The sequence below is a fragment of the Babjeviella inositovora genome (genome assembly GCF_001661335.1).
Source record: "Babjeviella inositovora NRRL Y-12698 unplaced genomic scaffold BABINscaffold_1, whole genome shotgun sequence".
NCBI classification, from domain to species: Eukaryota; Fungi; Ascomycota; class Pichiomycetes; order Serinales; genus Babjeviella; species Babjeviella inositovora.
Window position 1 is genome coordinate 1,517,225 of NW_017566838.1, and position 18,409 is coordinate 1,535,633.

The 18,409-nt window shown below is 50.7% G+C and overlaps 9 protein-coding genes across 9 annotated transcripts; 5 read left to right on the forward strand and 4 right to left on the reverse strand.

Annotated features, from left to right (window-relative positions):
• Positions 1 to 2,152: 2,152 nt before the first annotated feature.
• CUP9 (transcription factor CUP9) lies at positions 2,153 to 3,372 on the reverse strand. The gene has a single exon (XM_019127593.1). It carries the CDS (start codon positions 3,255 to 3,257, stop codon positions 2,364 to 2,366), a length of 894 nt encoding a protein of 297 aa, XP_018988158.1. The 5' UTR covers positions 3,258 to 3,372; the 3' UTR covers positions 2,153 to 2,363.
• Positions 3,373 to 3,573: 201 nt separating this feature from the next.
• BABINDRAFT_77386 (uncharacterized protein) lies at positions 3,574 to 4,148 on the reverse strand. Its single transcript, XM_019132672.1, has one exon. The coding sequence runs from the start codon at positions 4,012 to 4,014 to the stop codon at positions 3,685 to 3,687; it is 330 nt and encodes a 109-aa protein (XP_018988159.1). The 5' UTR covers positions 4,015 to 4,148; the 3' UTR covers positions 3,574 to 3,684.
• A 195-nt stretch (positions 4,149 to 4,343) lies between these two features.
• On the forward strand, positions 4,344 to 4,624 carry BABINDRAFT_159332 (uncharacterized protein). The gene has a single exon (XM_019127594.1). The coding sequence runs from the start codon at positions 4,360 to 4,362 to the stop codon at positions 4,555 to 4,557; it is 198 nt and encodes a 65-aa protein (XP_018988160.1). The 5' UTR covers positions 4,344 to 4,359; the 3' UTR covers positions 4,558 to 4,624.
• A 208-nt stretch (positions 4,625 to 4,832) lies between these two features.
• Positions 4,833 to 5,952, reverse strand: BABINDRAFT_159333 (uncharacterized protein). The gene has a single exon (XM_019127595.1). The coding sequence runs from the start codon at positions 5,585 to 5,587 to the stop codon at positions 5,018 to 5,020; it is 570 nt and encodes a 189-aa protein (XP_018988161.1). The 5' UTR covers positions 5,588 to 5,952; the 3' UTR covers positions 4,833 to 5,017.
• A 1,501-nt stretch (positions 5,953 to 7,453) lies between these two features.
• BABINDRAFT_17785 (DNA-binding E3 ubiquitin-protein ligase) lies at positions 7,454 to 9,010 on the forward strand (the record flags this gene model as incomplete). The annotated part of the gene is made up of 1 exon (XM_019131049.1): positions 7,454 to 9,010. A coding segment is annotated over one exon (1,557 nt), but the record flags the coding sequence as incomplete, so codon positions are not given.
• Positions 9,011 to 11,496: 2,486 nt separating this feature from the next.
• Positions 11,497 to 12,220, reverse strand: NIP7 (ribosome biosynthesis protein; the record flags this gene model as incomplete). The annotated part of the gene is made up of 2 exons (XM_019126847.1): positions 11,497 to 12,104; positions 12,216 to 12,220. The coding sequence occupies 2 exons, from the start codon at positions 12,218 to 12,220 to the stop codon at positions 11,564 to 11,566; spliced, it is 546 nt and encodes a 181-aa protein (XP_018988163.1). The 3' UTR covers positions 11,497 to 11,563.
• An 80-nt stretch (positions 12,221 to 12,300) lies between these two features.
• Positions 12,301 to 14,008, forward strand: BABINDRAFT_159335 (pseudouridine synthase). The gene is made up of 2 exons (XM_019127596.1): positions 12,301 to 12,531; positions 12,575 to 14,008. The coding sequence occupies exons 1-2, from the start codon at positions 12,395 to 12,397 to the stop codon at positions 13,920 to 13,922; spliced, it is 1,485 nt and encodes a 494-aa protein (XP_018988164.1). The 5' UTR covers positions 12,301 to 12,394; the 3' UTR covers positions 13,923 to 14,008.
• A 525-nt stretch (positions 14,009 to 14,533) lies between these two features.
• On the forward strand, positions 14,534 to 16,062 carry BABINDRAFT_11195 (mitochondrial 37S ribosomal protein mS29; the record flags this gene model as incomplete). Its single annotated transcript, XM_019126848.1, has 1 exon — positions 14,534 to 16,062. One exon carries the CDS (start codon positions 14,534 to 14,536, stop codon positions 15,881 to 15,883), a length of 1,350 nt encoding a protein of 449 aa, XP_018988165.1. The 3' UTR covers positions 15,884 to 16,062.
• Positions 16,063 to 16,646: 584 nt separating this feature from the next.
• IPL1 (aurora kinase) lies at positions 16,647 to 18,105 on the forward strand. Its single transcript, XM_019132102.1, has 2 exons — positions 16,647 to 16,704; positions 16,750 to 18,105. The coding sequence occupies exon 2, from the start codon at positions 16,798 to 16,800 to the stop codon at positions 18,043 to 18,045; it is 1,248 nt and encodes a 415-aa protein (XP_018988166.1). The 5' UTR covers positions 16,647 to 16,704; positions 16,750 to 16,797; the 3' UTR covers positions 18,046 to 18,105.
• The last annotated feature ends 304 nt before the right edge of the window (positions 18,106 to 18,409 follow it).

Below are 18,409 nucleotides of genomic sequence, written 5' to 3' on the forward strand. Positions count from 1 at the left end.
CGTCACTGGCAGCCCCTAAGCTTCTACTAGGGCAACTTTTGGGACAAGCCGTTCACAATCCATTTGATCTTGCTGGAAACCTTCCCCTCGGCGGGTTCTTGGGAATGATCTGCGGTACCCGGCAATTGTTTCTTGTCCATAGGTTCGTATTTGCTCATCTTTTGATTTCCTAGTTTATGACCGCTTGGTCGTGTTCTTTCTCTCATTTTTACTTTTATTATATTTCCATTACCTAAGTCGAGGCGTGTATGATGGAGTCAAGAGGCGGCGATTAGTACCTCGCCAGTGACTTGTATAAGCCTGTGGCTTGTATACGCCCATGGCTATGGTCGAACCAGATGGCGTAAACTGTATTTGAGCAGCCAAAGTTGGGTTTGCAGCCAAGATTGGGTTTGCAGACAAGATTGGGTTTGCAGTCCAAAACATCGAGATTGACCCCTATGCGGTTTAAAGGTGAAACGCTATCCAAGCTTTATCGGAGCATTAGTTTAACTGATACCTATCTTGGTGTATAATCGTTACTGTTTAGATATTTATACTCATGGTTCTACGAGCACATCTAGATCCTACACTGCCGTAGAAACTTTTATGGTCTTTCGCCGACTGCTAATTTAAAGATAGCTTAGCTCTATACCAGACATTGAGATTCATAGTAGGCATCATACGGTGATCTTTTTCATGCCAGTCTCGACTAACCAACTTAACCCATCGAGAATGCACATTCGGTGGAAACGGTGGGAAAAGTATGACAGCAGAAGAACTTCAATCTATAATAGTACGTTTCATGAATAAACCCTCGGAACTTTGGTGTGGATACTTTTACGCAAACATATTCAAGTTCACACCAGAAGCCGCCGATCATTAAGCATGCATGTGCTCGGCATGAAACCGTTTAGAGAATACCGCCTTTTCGGTTTGATTGAGACTTGGCAAGGACACCACAGTGGGGTTATTTTTTATATCCTCTGAAGCTCGAAGTACGCCGGACTATGATAAGAGAATAGCGCTATATCAGCGATGTCCACATGGACTTTCAGATGCTTGGGCACATCATTTATCACTGTCACCGTTAACGGTCATTTCGAGCTGTACTGCTGATTCACAAATCCAACTCAGCATCTTTCATATACCCTGTTCATGTGCGTATACGTAATTAGCAGCTGGCCTATACTTTTTTGAATACCGTTTCTTTTCGTCCGTGAGAACGTGATTTTTGTAGCCCTTAGCTGAGTCATGCAGAGTTTTGGTCAAACTCCGAAACATGACTCCTATATTTCCCAACATCTAAAAGCGGACTAACGGGTATTGCCCCGCTATCAAAGTTAATGTCAACGACAGTTCCTCATTGATAGCATTTGGGAAAAGGATTATTCCCGGCAAACCGCAAGCTTAGGCTCGACAATATATCTAGCAGTATTTCCCTCCGATCCGTTGAGGAGGATGGGCTCTCGGTGCCGTATAGTAAACTCATAGAGTATGCGATGGCTGCTGACGATTCACGCCAGCCTGTGGTGCTACAACCTCTAGCCTAATGGAAGGCTCGTTTCCGAGCCCCCAAACACTCTCTGTCACTAGCGTTAGGGGTCCAAAGAATAAACCAGTATAGTGCTTGCTAGCAATATGAACTGCCTCAAGTTGTTGTTATACGAACAATTTGGTTTAGATCGAATCGGTATTACGCTAATAATTTGATTTAGATCAAACTGGTGTTGCAGCTTCACCTTTCTCGGGCTTTCCGAGGGTTCGGAATTACATTGGCTCTCCTGGACATGTGCATGCGCTCGCACAATTGTGCCAAACATTAACCCACATAGCAAGTGGGCTCTATTGCTTATGCGCGTCAATTCTGCATCACCTCAAATCACGTGGCATATTCTTATCTGCGCATTAGTACGCCTCGCCCGGGAGTGCACATTTAAATCCTGTGTGCAGAGAATATGCACGTTCCACCCCCGTGTGTCACCTGTCAATTCCCCATCCTCACTGACTCGGAGCGAATTCCCTGAAATTTTTCACTCGGTCGAGGCCCTCGTCGTTAGCTCGCGACAGGTATCCGGCAGGTATGCGAGATTTTGACAGGAACGGCAAAGCCTGCCGGTACCGGCGCTGAACCCAGAAGAAAGCTAAAAAACCTACAGCTAGCGCTCTCCCCCCCAAATTGAATTCCTTAAACACACCTAAGGGGCGATCCCAACCGTTACCGATAACCCTAAACCTGACAGGTTTTATCGCGTAGACGCCCTTAGACCTACACGGTTCAAATGTATCAGAATATATAACAGCACAAAAGAAAGCAGAAATTACACAAAAACCAATAGACCAGCTGTTAGAAATAAATATATGTTACACAGGGCTTATCCCCCTCATCTCGCTTCCTTCATACCGCCAACCTTGCGTCTCCTGGCGTTGATAAACCAATTGCCCAACTGCTGGGCATTCAAGCCAGTCTCGAACATCAACTGCTGTTTCTCCATGTTGGTAGGATAGGGGTGGTGCAAATTCTGCTCGAGCCATTTGAGCAAGATCGTGGTGGTTTTCTTAGGCAAGTTGTATCTCTTCTTCTTGGACGAGCTCGACGAGCCCGAATCGCTGTCAGAGTTGCCTTCGTACTTCGCAGAAGATACGGAGCTTGGGGAGTCGGGCTCGTCTTTGTTGTGAATCAAGGATGAGAGTGTGTGGCTGCAGGCCGTGGCTGGCGAGATGTTGCCGAAAGAAGAGGTTCCCGGGAGCTTTTTCGAGACTCTGTAGGAGTTCAGTCTGGAAGGCCCTGGAAACGGGCCCTTGTGGGTGTTGTTGTGGTAGCCGTGGTCAAAAAAGTCCATCGACGACACAGACGGAGACCGGGAGATCGGAGAAGAGATTAACGAGTGGGAAGAGGCGGAGGAAGTGGAGTGCGGGCGGGAAGAGATCAAGCTAGGAGGGCGCAGAGGGAAACATGACGATGAGGATAAAGAATAGGAGGAAGGGGACGCAGAAGCAGACGAAAGAGACGATTTATCATCGAAAAACGCAGCGTCTCTATGGATGTCCGGCAAGATCTCCCTGATGGAAGGTAAGGTGACGTTAGAAGCATGATGAAGCGGCGGCAACTGGATCTTTTTATCATTCAGCTTGTTGCTAAAAGAGTAAAACTGGTCGATTGGCGTGACAACCAGGTCTAGCTTTCTGACCGTAGAAAACGATGAGCTGTCGGAGCGACAAAGTGCGAGCGGACTTTGACGGGGAGCGGCGTCTGACATCATGTTTGATAGTTCCATAGTGTGAATATATTGTGGGAAAGTTGAGCGTACCGACCAACGGCTGAGGTTCAAAATGGAGAGTGTTGCATTATATATATGTATAAATTTCACGCTTACGTCTACGTCCTGAAAGTGAAGGATCTACTTTAAAAAGAAACGCAATCGCAGTCAGGGTTAGGCTAAATTGGCCGCAAAAGCGACCTTATTCCGCTGTTTCCCCCGCCGTTTCAACGAGAACCGGGACATGCACGGATCGAAGCCGTACTGCGCATACTACAGCTTGCAGGATCCAGAGGCCGCCAAAAATTGCGCCGCTTAGCACACGTCGCTCATATGTGATTGGTAATCCTCGTGCATGTGCATGCGTTGGCAGGGCTTGACACATTTACCCTCGGTCTGTGCCGGTGCGCGAATAATCAGTACAGTACCCTCACTAGGCCCAGGGTCACTCCGGGCAGCAGGCACTTTTTTCAGTCAGACGAGTAGGGTTCGCCGTGTCACTACAGGGTGTAGAAGCTATCCGTGACTGGTATAACCCAAAACTGTATTTACCCTGATCAACAGATGAAGGAGGGGGCTTACCGACGACGTCTATTCTGAAGAGGGCGTGCCAACCATGTAAGTCCTGGCCTCTCACGGCCAAGCTAGGGCTGGTGTTATGACATGACGCGTGGTTTATTTCTTTTTGACCGAGCTCAAAGCAATGGCCATTCTCCTTCGCTGTGCATACGGAAACGAGGAGACTGTTACTACCCCTCTTTCCATGTAGCTGCATGTTGTGCGATAGGATAGCCACACCGCTGCGAGGAGCGGATGTGGCGTGCTGGGAGACTATTGACGGGATTGATCTCCTGCGCGCTTTGCGCTGCTGCCATTGGCTGTTGCCTTATCAGAGTTTGTATGCAAGCACACTATGCCGGATAATGTCACATATCTAAAAGGGGCCGCATAAGTGATGGGAGTTCCGGTCCCAGACAGAAATCGAGATATTGGACGCATCCCCTGTCTAAATCTTACGTGTGTTTCCAGCCAGATTTCAAGCTCGTTCATTAATCTACTGCTGAGGAATATGACGGTTATTGATAAAACCAGAAGGTAGATCATAAAGGGCAGATCATAAATGACAGATCATAAGGGGCAGATCATGAAGGATAATCAACTGCGTTGTATTCAGATTCAGCTAAGAACTAGCCGCTGCTTCATTCACCGATGTTTCGTTGAGGATCTCTCGACGCTGACTGTACAGGATAGAGAGAAGTACGTTACTCCCCGGGCGAGAGCTTGCGTTAGAAATGTTACATGCCATGTGAAACTCTAATCCGCTGAGTTAATTACCGCCAAACCTTAACGGCCTCGAGGGACCACACCACAGACTTGGACAAACCACATGCAGAAACCCCATTGTGGTAATTTACCCGCGCAACCGAAAAAGCTGACTGCTAGCCTGGTAGATACTAGGCGTATATGCAGGCTTGGTTTTTTATCGCGGTGCCCAAACTTACGTGTGTTTCCGGCATAGCCCTGGTGTCAGAAGGTTAAGGTTGGTCCTCTCTACCTTGACAAAGCCCTGGCTAAATATTCCACGCCAGCTTTAAGGTTATGTTCTATCGCTTCACTTCCCTATCTAGGGGCAAGTCCGCAGCGTAGACCTGTGCCGAAAAGTCCTGCAATATGTCTCTTTCGTCGCACGATACAAAGGTCTATCTTGCCTGGGTGACACAGAGTTTGTACCCATGTATACTTTGAGAGTCATCCATGTCGTATCTGAGAATGGAATATCACGTTGGGAAAAGGAACGAGACGAGCCAGAAGCAATTATCGACAAGCGCGTACGTGCCTGCATGCATGTGGGGGAGAGGATTTAGAAAGGAGTCGGCTAAGTCTGTGGAAAGCTTTCGTTCAACGGAGCCTTCGCTGTCAGCATGTAGTTCCACCGCGAGATTTCTCAGGCTGATTTTGTTATTGTTGATCTTGGTTCCTAATAGCTGCACTATCAACCTGGATATTGGCAGAACATTGTTTGGTGGATTGCTGGTCTGCACCTCTGCCTCGTGCAGCTTAAGCTGTAGGAGCGTAGTCGCTGCCTCTGGAAAGAGCAAGGGTAAATATAAAAAAGAGGTATTATGGGACATTACAAATTCCGAAGCAACCCATGCTTGAGTAGCTCGAACTGCTAGTGGATAATTCTTGTCTGTAAACCTTGAGGAAAGCTCTAACTGCCGGACCAGCCTTGCTAGCGTCCCAACACCACCGTCTGGTAGATTTGACAGGATAGTGCAAAGTCCGAAAGTGACGGTTTCTAGTCTGTCCGGTAATTCTGGTTCCGCCTCGCGCAGGATACTAGCCATGTCGCAGGCATAATTGCTGGATCTACGGCTAGCCGTCACAGGCTGAAGCTCTGGCGCATCGGAAACGGCGATGAACAACACTTGTGATGTGGATCGTTCGCTGAAGTCTTGTCATTGGAAGTTGGACTCTGGGAGGACACGGGGAGTTGAGGTGGGGCTGGCATATGAATGGCGATGGCTTAGTGCGGGATGTATTTGGCATACGCCAAGATAAAATTCTGTTACCTTACATGATTATAACCGAGTCGTGGTTTGATATTCGTGTAGGTAGCTGCGACACTGGAATTTCAAGTAGGTGCTTGGGTTTTGAAACGATATGTAGAGCTACTCTAGGATGAGTAGCGAGAATCCCCTAAAAAATCTGCTATTTGCTAATATATCTTAGTATTGTTTTTGGAGTGACGTAAAGTTGTTTGATTGGAACCTCCTACACAGTTTCAACCTTAAGCGTAAAGCTGTATGTATAGGAAGTGAGGGTGTATATGCGACAGTAACTGACATACGAATATGTAAACTATATAATATATATATAGCAAACTTACTCGGAACATGTAACATACATCTAAAACTTACTTACGTATACGCTCATCAAATTATATACATATATATGCACAGTGAATATATAACAATTGTAGCTAGGTAATGCAAACGTTAGCACAGCTAATTATACTCCCTAACAAAAACGTGTTAAAAACCACACATTATATATACAGCTGGAGCGTTAGGCAGCTCACATACACATCTATCGATAACTGGAATTTTCACGCCATGACTTTCTTGCGCATACATCAACTATGCAAAAAGCCGCTACCGTTGGTGCGGCGGAAGTCCACGGGCTTTCGCATCCAGAATTCCAAGACTGTCAATTTTTTTCCGACCAAGCAGCGGGTGGATAATATATCACAAGAGAAGTCTACTCCCAACTTTGAGTGTGTTCGGATCTCCCCTAAGCAGAGCACTCAGCGCACATCCGGCCTCTATTTTTCGCTACGCAAAACTGACATTTTTTTTGCCTGACCTCAAACCCGAAATTAGCCGCCCATTTCACCCTTTTGCGTTCCCACTACAAAAGCACAACGTCAGCACTTGCTACACGTGTCATACGCTTTATTGCCAGACGTGCCCCCTTCGCTCCAAGCATCTCATCGTTCGTCATATTCGGGCTTCCCTATAGAAAAGTCTGATTTCGCTACGCTACAAGTTTGCCAGCACCACCCACCAGGCTGATCTGATCGTCTGACAGTTATAATAGCGACCATTACTATCCATCAGACCTTCCCTAAACCTTTTGAAGGTGACCATTTAGATAGCCTACAAGCTTGCCATTTGCCAGCGCAGCCTACAGAGAACAGACTCCAAACTGTGATCTGCAAAATTTGGTACCACCAACACCTCTTCCGCTAGAGAACCCTCATTCTGCATCACCCCAGTTTCCCATTTCCGCTTCATATCATGTCTAGACCAAAGAGAAAGGCCACCCAGGCCGTGACCTACAATGAACAAGCATTTTCCTCGGACCTCGAGAAGTTGATCAAACAAGAACACACCAACGCCCGCAAAAAGCAGCAGACCAAGTCGGGTAGCACGCCACCCGCGCCCGCGGGCCCTCTCGCGATCCCCGCAGTGACAGACGTGCCGCTTAACTGGCAGCCGCCAGCGTCGCAGCTCTTGGACCCGGGCTCGAGCCTTTTGAACCTCGAAACCGCGCGCATCTCCAAGGACCGACTCTCGCTTGTCGACGACAGCATCACTCTCCGCAAGAACGACTACATCTACATGCTCTGCGAGCCGCCGGGCGAGCCGTACTATATCGGACGCATCATGAGCTTTGTGCCTCGGGCTGGCGCGAGCGCGCGCGCGACGGCCGCACGCGACTTCCAATTCCGCATCAACTGGCTCTACCGGCCGCGCGACATCCCGCGTGATTCCGCTGACTCGCGTATGCTCTACATCACGATGCACTCAGACGTGTGTCCGCTCAGCACCTTCCGCGGAAAGGTGGTGGTGCGTCACCGCGACGAGGTGGGCGTGCTCGACGACTACCGCGCACGCCCCAACCACTTTTACTTCAACAAGCTCTTTGACCGCTATATGGTGCGCTTCTATGAGGTGTTGTGCGTGGCGCTCTTGGAGCCGCGACTCACTCCGAACTATTTTGCTGCGTTGCACAAACGCTTCCCGTACGTTTTTATGGAGACTACGACTGCCTCTGCCGAAAGCATTCTCGCAAAGATGATGCATCTGAACTGTGAGGTATGCCACCAGTGGCTGGGTGCCGCCGAGGATGACACCAACGCGTTAGTCAGCTGCACGCAGTGCGACAAGCACTTCCACATGTTGTGCTTGGATCCGCCATTGGCACGTAAGCCCAGTAAGGGCTTTGGCTGGTACTGTGTGGGGTGCACCAGAAAGTACCACGAAGAGCAGGAACTGACGGAGACGAGGTCTTTTGAAGAGAGCTTTGTGAAGGATTCCTCCGAGGAGAGGGCTTCAGATCCCGAGACGACGAAGGAGGAACAGCCTTCAGCGGTCATGCCTTACCAGGAAATGATTGCGGCTCGGTTCCTCGCGCGCGATGCGGGCGTTTCGTTTGCGGCGCGCCGTGACTTGGAGGAGTGGCCGTACCACTACCTCGGGCTCCATGCGAACATCATCGACATCATCCACCCGGACCACCAGTCTGTGGACAACCCATATCCGCGCGCCAAGTCGCGCTTGAGTGTGGCTAAGCACCAGGCAAGCGTGGAGGACTGGGAGGGCCACCACGAGGTGTACTACGACGTGGAGGATGCCGCGCCCGACAGCAAGAAGAAGAAGGTTGACGCGAAGAAGAAGAAATCGCCGCTGGCGGAAAAGAAGGGGGACCAAAAGGACACTGAGGCGCACTCAGCGCTCTTCCACCGGTTGGCCGTTCCCGACGAATATCGCGACACGGACCCCGCGGACTATCCCGCGTGGTTGAAACCCAGACCCCACGGGTACGTTGAGCGGGGGGGAGACGTGACGGCCGAGTTGTTATGGACGTCGCCTGCGGAGTACTGCGCGCCCCGGGGCGAAGGCTTGGCGGACTTTGAGAACCCTCGCGACAGCATCGAGGAGTACTTGCGTGCGTGTTCGCCTCATGCCGCGCGGCTAGACGTGCTTGTGACGTCACCCAACTTTATGGACGCCTGTCTCAAGGCGTATCTCGACAGCGGATACCAACGAGGACCTGCGCTCGCAGTGGTAGCGCGGCTCACGCGTGCACGCCTCAAGGAGCCCACATTCAGTAAGAAAGAGGTGGAGAAGTTCGAGGGGGCCGTTGCAGAGTTCGGCAGCGAGTTGTTTGATGTACACAGAGCCGTGGGATCGCAGTCCATGGGCATGGTGGTGCGCTTCTACTACATGTGGAAGAAGTGTCCGAATGGCCGCCGCATCTGGGGCAACTTCGAGGGCCGGCAGAGCAAGAAGTTGGCCAAGCAGCAGAAGCAGAGCGGTACCAAGAAGCCTAAGGCGCTGCTTGACCTGATTGCAGACTCTGGCGACGACTCCGCCTACGATCCACGCAAGGCCACTCCGCGTGCGTTCGTGTGCAAGTTCTGCACGACCGACGTGTCCACGCAGTGGTTTCGTGCATCGGGCGCGCACCTCCTTGCGCCCGAAGACAAGAACGCCGTGGTGGTGTCATTGTGTCAGCGATGCGCGCGCATCTGGCACCGCTATGCCGTCAGGTGGGAGTCGCCAGCCGCGATGTTGAAGAGGCCATCCAAGGGCGGGAAGCTCCAGGAGATGGAGCTAGTCCAGGACGCAGAGTTGATCTTGCGGAAGATGAATGGGCTTCCTGCTAAGCCGAGATCAAGGGCGGTGTCTGAACCAAAGACCGTGTCTGCACCAAAGGCCACACCTGAACCAAGGGCCGCGCCTAAGCCAAGGGCTGAGCCCAAGCCAAAGGCTGCAAGACCAAAGGTCGAGCCCAAGGCCTCGCCGTCGCCCCAGTTAACGACAGTACCGGAATCCCCTATAAAGGCAAAGAAAAAGTCGGCGGCAAGAGCCCGTGCGGCGGTCTCATCTGCCCTTACAACTGACCAGAGCGGGAAGTCGTCGTTCCAGGTAAACATCCGCACCTCACCGAAGCCGCGTAAGCGCAAAAGTGTCAAGCTTGAGGAGCTCGTGCTTCCTGAGGATAAGCCCAAGGGCCGGAGAAAGCCATATGCGGCGGACCGGCCTGCTACGATCGTCCAGGTCGCCCCTAAGGACACGTTTGTGCTTCCGCTCTTTGACCCGGTGCTGCGGCCGTGCTGTGTATGCCGCCAGAAGGACGATCTCGGCGAGGTGGTGATCTGTGTCAACTGCGGACTCAACGTGCACGCGTCGTGCTACGGCGTGACCGCACCCAAGGTCGCGCCGCTCAGCGGCTTCAAGTGGTACTGTGACCTGTGCTCCAACGATCTTAACCCCGTGGTGTCGACATACTACACATGCTGCCTCTGTCCCGCGCGAGAGATCGACCACGACAGCGCCATCGCAGGCCACGCGTCCGCGGTGCCGGACGCGCTCAAGCGCACTGCCAGTCAGCGGTGGTGTCACGTGTTGTGCGCACTCTTTGCACCGCAGGTCAAGTTTGGCAGCGTCGACACGCTCCAGCCGGTGCTCAACACGATCAAGACCCTTATGCTCGGTGGTATGAAGAACTGCACGCTCTGTCTCGGACGTGGCGGTGCGCTCGTGAAGTGCTCCAAGTGCCCCGACAGCGCCGCCGCGACGGTCGCGCATGTGACGTGCGCGCAGGATCTCCTCGGGAACTTCTTGGGGTTTGAGATGGAGGACTGTGATGACAAGTCGCGCTGCGTGAAGCTCGATGAGGGTCAGGGCAGCATCATTATTGGCAAGCCGGTGCTTCTGTTTGTGTGCTCCAAGCACATGCTTGACATTGGCTTGTCCATCAAAATCTTTCCGCTCCGCACCAAGGCACAGCGTTTGGTCAAGAGCCCCAAGCTCGAGACGTTGATGAGCATCTACTTGCGCCAGGAGAAGCGCAACGCGAAGCATGCGCTGGGCGTCCAAGCGCGCTGCCACGAGTACGCGGAGCTCCTCAACATCGCACGCAGGGTAGAACTGGAATACGGCACGCCCGACTCGCAGCTCCAGAGCCAGCAGGGCTACATCAACTTTCCGTTCCTCACGGACGAGCAGATTCTCGGAACTGAGGCTGAGGAGGTGGACCGCGCCAGTACGAGCTGTCTGGAGTGCCATATCGGCTACTCACCCAAGTGGTGGAGCGTTATAGATGGGGTATTGTGCCATTTGTGCCACTTTAAGACGCTCAACCGCAGCGCGAGTCCTCAGGACAGTGATTCGCAGGACTCGCAGCAGCGCGAGGTGGCGTTTGGCCGATTGTTACACACGGTGAATCAGCCGTTACACGGCCAGACGTATGGCATTATTGACCCCCATGACCGGCTTCACTTTATGGATGAGTTCTGGCGGGCATTACCAGAAGCAAATTGAGGGAGTTGTGTCTTTTTTTCACCAGCACGGGCTGTTTTTAGAGAATAGAAGGTTGTGGTACATTTGAAGGGATTTAGCCGTAAGAGTACATGCTGGATTTATTGGATCTAGAATAGTTTTAATTAGCTCTACAAACAAATCGTCTGAACCTTATAAGTCAGTAGGTAAGATATAGCTATGGTTAGGGTCCCCTCATCGAATCATCTTGCTAGATCGTGTAGACCTGGATGATTGATTTTGTGGTTAGGATATGTCACACGGAGTTAAAAGTGGTCGCACCGAGATAAAGGTGGTCATTACATTGTCTCACGAGGTATATGAAAGTAAAGCGAGACAAACTATAGAGATATCACTAATTAATAGCTTAAGCAATAAACAATTTCCGGTTTAGCCCTGAGTTATGCTTCAATAAACCCTCCTTTCTGTCTCAACACTATATTTATTTAAAGTACATGCAAATTATAATATACAACAACCCAAAGACTCCACCTAGGAGAACAAGGTGTCTTCCTCTCTCAAGTACTCACCGACATCGGACTGTCTGAAGGCGACGATACTGTTTGGCTGTAAGCCCCTGGCCTCGGTGGTGGACTTGGCAGACACGCCGAACCCTAACGGAATATCGTGCATGGAGTACACGACGACACCGGCGTGCTCTGGAATATCATCAGACATCTTCCCGATATGGGCCTTCAAGACGTGGTTCCCGTACAAGAACGGCATCTCACCGTTCTGCTTGATCCAGACCTTGTACTTGGCGTACTGCGCGAGGTACGACAAGGCAGTGATGTGCAATCTGAAGTTACCGGTCTTGGTGAACTTCCCAAAACAGACCCCCAAGGACATCAAGTTCTGTCTAGAGACGGAGGTGGCAAACTTAGCGATTTTCTCGCTGACATAGTAGACTCTGTCCTTCTGCAACCTGAACACATGCGGGTCCTCCTTGTTGTCGATTAAGAATGTGATGTTTCTACCGATGTAGTTGGCCAACTTTTCGAACACAACCTTGGTTTCTTCCTCTGTCAACGGTCTCATTGTGAATATGGCTTAACAAAATACCTTGTCTTTGAGGGCTGGTCTCACCGCTTATATTTTTCTCTGCAGTACATAAAAAATTTCAGAAAAATTCCAGGCGGGTAACGGCATCACATCCGGCATGTAGCAAAATTTTTCACTTGATAAACAGTCGCATCCTGCGACGAGAGAAAGGACCTTGCTGACCAACCATCGCCATGTCTGGAATTGCCCCAACCCCCGAAGACCTGGTTAAGACCGAGACTAAACAGGTTATCCAGACCACCATCTCAGCTGAAGCCACCCATGTTGCAGCGGTTGAAGCCACCAATGTTGAGACTGATAAAGTGGCTCCGGCCGACAAGAGAAAGAGTGAGCGCCAGCACGGTCGCGACAGAAAGAAGCGGAACATCGCTGAGAAAGAGGAGCGCAAAGCCATGTAGGTATGTTTTCCACCGTATGGCTTGACCATTACTAACAACACAGAGTGTATACACCCCGCATGGACGCGGACGGGAACCCAATCGCGAGGACCGAGGAGAGAAAGCCCAAGAAGAAGGTGGCGTGCTTGATTGGCTACTGCGGAACCGGCTACCAGGGGATGCAGCTTAATCCCGGGTGCAAAACCATCGAGGGGGAGCTCTTCGGTGCCTTTGTCAAGGCCGGGGCTATTTCCCAGGACAATGCCGACGACTTGAAAAAGTCTGGGTTCATGAGAGCGGCCAGAACCGATAAGGGCGTGCATGCGGCCGGTAACGTGATCTCGCTCAAGATGATTATCGAGGATCCAGAGCTTTTGAGCAAGGTCAATGAGGAGTTGCCAGAGCAGATCAAGGTCTGGGGTATCGAGCGCACCAACAAATCGTTTGACTGCCGCAAAATGTGCTCTTCTCGGGTCTACGAGTACTTAATTCCGTCCTACGCGTTCCTCCCACCGAAACCAACCTCCAGATTGGGCCAGTTGATCGAGGAAGGCAAGATGGAGTTCCCTGGCAGCACCAGAGAGGACCCTGTAGGCTACCAGTGGTGGAGCGACCTCAGTGACGCGGTTGCGGCTGCGGGGGTTACCGCGGCGGACCTTGCGGCCATCCAGGAGCACGCAGGGGAGAACCCAATGGGCGAAAACGGGTTGACTGAGGTTGGTGCGTTGGCCAAGAAGGTTAGAGGCATTGAAAACGGTGCAAGAAGGGCCTTCAGAATTGACGCCGACAAGCTCAACTTGTTTAGAACGGCGTTGCAAAACTTTGTCGGGCCGCACAACTTCCATAACTACACCTTGGGGAAGCACTTCAAGGATCCAAGCGCCAACAGATACATGAAGTCGCTCTCTGTATCGGAGCCGTTCGTCATCGATGGCACCGAGTGGTTATCTGTGAAGATCCACGGCCAATCGTTCATGTTGCATCAGATCAGAAAGATGATTTCCATGTCGTCAATGGTGGTCAGAACTGGCTGTCCGTTGGACAGAATTACCGAGGCGTTCGAGCAGGCCAAGATCAATATCCCCAAGGCCCCTGCCTTGGGGTTGTTGTTGGAACAGCCGGTCTACGAGGCGTACAACGCCAAGTTGGAAACCTTTGGCTACGAGCCAATCACCTTTGAGAGGCACGCGAAGGAGATGGATGCGTTCAAGATGAAGTACATTTATGACAAGATCTACAACGAAGAGGTCAAGGAGAATGTGTTTTGGGCGTTCTATAACTTCATCGACCACTATGTTTCGGAGGACGACACCTTTGCGTTTTTCACCGCCAAGGGCATCAACAAGGACCAAAAGGTGAATGTCAAGGAGATTGTCATTCCAAACGAGAGTAATGCGAATATTGAGGAGTAGGTGGAGGTGTTGTGGACAACCACTACCATTAAGCGAGACGTGCTTGTGTATTCTACGAACCGAAATATAAATCTAGTTTACCCGAATTCCTGATTCTGTAAAATAGAGTTTTGTGTGGCCATTATTAACGTATACCACGACTAGCTGCTGTAAGTGAGAGCTTAACTCACGGAAAGAGCGCAACGTATTACAGGTCTATTCATTGCCACTTCGTGTTGGTTACCCTCAATATAAAAAGGGCAGATATCCATACCTGTCTTTTATCATTGATTACTCATGAATATGGCCCCGCATACCAATGCATGCTAGACTGCAAGCTCCTCTAAACATTCGCATAACCTACCACCTCGAGCCACACACTTATTTCGCACTCACAAATGGTTTCACTCAGTTAAAGTATAAACGGACAAGCTAAGAAGCCCTTATATGCCCATAACAATAAGCTCTATGGCCAGTCTATCTGCCCTCCTCTGTAGTGCTCCGTAGCAGGACTACAGCACAGCGTAAAATCTGTGGCTCTGCGTACACCCCAGACCGCTACTGAAAAATTCACCAACGTAAAAGCACCATCGCTCGATCTGCTTCCACTCTCCTCTCCATACACCCACACAATGTTGAGAGCCCAGATCACCCGGAACGTGTCCCTCTTACACGCTAGAGCCTTCCAGACCGCGACGCCGCTTTCCAAGGGCGCAGCCAAGGTTGTTGCCACGAAAAAGAGAAAGCAGACATTCAACCCGTCCAAGGGCAAGAGCGGCGAGAAGGCAACCAGAGCGGCAGGGTCGTCCGTCAAGGGCTTTGTGCACGAAGTTTCCTTCACGGGCTACAACAAGGGCGCGGAGAACATTGCCATTGCGGCGTTGGGTGCCGGCGCGTTGCAGAAGGGTACGGTGTGCGCGTTTGAGGGTGCGACGCGTCGTGACCTTGCGCACTTCGGGTCCTTCCACAAGCTTCAGTACCACGAGTTGTTCAAAAACCCAATCTCCTTAGTCCGAGATGAGACTCTCCAGGTGGATGCCTATGTGCAGAAGGCCGTAACCTCTCCTTCCAGCGAAAACGTCTTGTTGGTGTCGGGTAAGGGCGGTGCGGGGAAGACCAGTTTGTTGGCGCAAGCGCATGCCCTCGCGTTGCAGCGCGCAGCGATTGTGTTGCCGATCAACAACGCGGACAGCTTGGTGGACGGGTCCAACGACTTTTTGCTCAACACCGAGACCGGCCGCTACCAACAGCCGATGTTCGTGAAGAACTTTTTGCACAAGATTCTCTGCGGGAACAAGGCGGCGCTCCAGGCGCTCAAGTTGTCCCAAGAGTACGTGTCGCATTACAAGGGGAAGCAGACCAAGTACGACGCCCAGACCTCGCTCTACGACTACATTAAGTCCGTTAGAACGTCGCTCGACACCAAGAACAACGCGTATTTCGCAACCATCATCGCCGAGTTGGCCAAACAAGACCAGTTTCCGGTCTTTTTTACCGTCGACAAGTTCTCCACCTTCACGCACAACCCATACACTCAGTACAGAAACACCGAGAACGCGCCGATCCACTTCTCCGACTTTGAGTTACCCGCGCTTTTGCTCGATTTTGTCAGTGGCGCCCAAAGCTTCAAGCGAGGTGGTGTCATCTTGGCCACTTCTGATGTCCACAAGCGCAACGACACCTTCCGTGTAATGTTGGGCGAGATGCAGCCGCGCCCGTACGTGTCTGTAGAGGAGTACGACCCAACGGTGGGTCAGGTCTTTTTGCAGAAGAAGGTTCAGCGGTTGGCTGTCGCGCCATTGGATCTTGCCGAGATCAGGGCGCTCACGCAGACGTTTATCGCCGCCAAGGTGATTCCCGAGAAGGAGGCCGAGAAGTTGGAGGACGAAGAGGCGTTTGCATCGTATGTCAAACAGAAGTATGTGTTGAGTGGGAATGGGAACTTCAGAGAGTTGCTCAAGTCTGTGGTGCTCTTCTACTAGAGGGCGCCGATATGTATATAGTCAAAAAGGTGCCGGGCAGAGAGCTCGAGCTTAGCATAAGGTTGGATGTAGGAGCTCTACAAGGGGGGAATTAGAGGGTTGGGAGATTTCGCCAAAGACCCAGAGTTTAAGGGGATTTGGTGTCCTGTGTAAAAGCAAGAGATATGGTTGTGAGTAAGGACATAGAACTGAGTCAGTAGAGAAGAAGGGGATTCGGAGGGGTAAAGGTATAAGATAGGCTGGAGAATGGTAATATAAGATTACCTTGCACTTGGTTGAAAGCTCACCTTCGTACGGCTAGACATGTTGATTTAGTTGCTTGAAAACATCATTTGATTTAATATACGCCTATAGATACGCAAGCTCTGCCTTGAAACGTAAAAAGTACCATATTTAAGAATCAGATAAATTCAGATAAAGCCCAAGCACATTGTGTCATCGGAGTGCCATCGACGTTGTGCTTGGAAGTTCAGCTCAGTTATAACCAGCGTCCGCCACACATAATTCCAAATTACGGGAGAAGAATAAAACTTGGATATAAAAATCTGAGATTTTGGATTGAGGGAACTTCCAAACTAACAATCTTCCTATAATGGATTGTCTCTCTGGTCAGCTGTACGAGGCGTGCTTGACACATTTCCAGCGCTTGTGTTTGTTTACCTTTCCGGATCGGTCTGCAACTCTAAACAAATATCAAAAACCACAGCTAGAACATACTTATCCCATTCTATTCCACTCGACCGCTAGATCTGCCACCCATGCCTGCAGAAGATATTGGCCCCAAGCTCTCAAAGGTGGCGGTGTCAGACAGGCCCCAAAAGGTATGTGGCCTTCTTCTCCACCAAACGCAATACTAACACTCACAGAATTTACAGCGAAACCCGTTGACAAAGATACAGCTAAACTCCAGCCGAATGTCACAGACCAGGCAGTGGAAGCCCACCAATATCTCATGCAAGAAGATTTCCGTTTCGCCCCGTCGCGTACCCAATTCTGCCAACTACCTTAGCTCCACCATATCGTCGTCTCTATCGTCTGCTCCCGTTCTCCGGAAGGATATTAGAAAAGACGGAAGAACGTCTATAGCCGGAGATAGAACTCTGATGGCTAGAATATCGGTTAACAGAACGTCCATGGCTAGGGATAGAGCGTCGTTGACCAAAGACAGAACCTTGTCCAAAGATAGAACAAATGACAAAGATAGAACGCGGCAGGTTCTCCCGCCCGACAGAACTTCGTTGATTCGCAACGATGCATCCCTGAGTTTCATATCTCTTACTTCCCGAACACTGTCTCGCCTTAGCAGAGGCTATCTGAATCCCCTCCACGGGCTCACTCAGCCCACGCCGCGTGTGTACTGCTTGGAGGACTTTGAGATAGGCCGGAAGCTCGGAAAAGGCAAGTTTGGAAAGGTCTACTGTGTCAAAGACAAACAAACAGGCTTCATCTGTGCGTTGAAGGTGATGGAAAAGAAGGAACTAAGCGAGTACAAAGTGGAGAAGCAGTTTCGACGGGAGGTGGAAATCCAACTGAACCTCCGACACCCCAACATCTTGCGGTTGTATGGCTACTTCTACGACGCTACACGGGTGTATCTCATTCTTGAGTACCTGGTCAATGGCGAGCTTTACAAGTTGTTGAAGCAGAAGGGCCAGTTCTCCGACGTTAGCGCCTCCCATTACATCTACCAGATGGCGCTCGCGATCCGCTACTTGCACCAGAAAAACATCATCCACCGGGACATTAAGCCCGAAAACATTCTCCTAGGCTTCAACGATGTGGTCAAGATTAGTGATTTTGGCTGGTCCGTGCACTCGCTCTCCAGCAGCAAGCGCGCCACCATGTGCGGGACCCTCGACTACCTTCCGCCGGAAATGGTTGAATCCAAAGACTACACCGAAAAGGTAGATGTGTGGTCTTTGGGCGTGTTGTGCTACGAGTTTCTTGTGGGTAAGCCTCCCTTTGAGGAGGACTACAAGAACGCCACGTACCGACGCATTGCAAAGGTGGACTTGCAAATCCCCAGTTTCGTCAGCCACGATGCGGCGGATTTCATCCAGCAGTTGCTCCAGCACGACCCGGAAAGGCGGTTTGACCTCAACCAGGTCGAGCACCATCCGTGGATTGTAAAGAACCGGCCGTTCTGGCCGATCAAGAAGTGAAAGGTGTAAACTGTTTTCATGATTATTAATTTAGACATATATCTAACCTGTAGTATGCCGATTCTTGCGCAGTCAAAGGATTGTTGTAGTTGACTTCCCTAATTGGGTCTTTGGATTCCTAATCGCATGCAACCAAGGTTGTAAATAGCTTCTAGCCCATGTCACTTGCTTGGCGTTTGAAATATATCAAATATAGGGCCACACCCACCCATTCAGATGATTCGGTACCAGCGTGCAACTTTCTTCACTATACATTATATACGTAAAGGTATAGCCCGAGAAAAACGTTCAAGACTCGCAGGTTCAGACCTCATCTTTATAATGATTTATGATACAATTGGCCCACATTTTAACATGACGTATT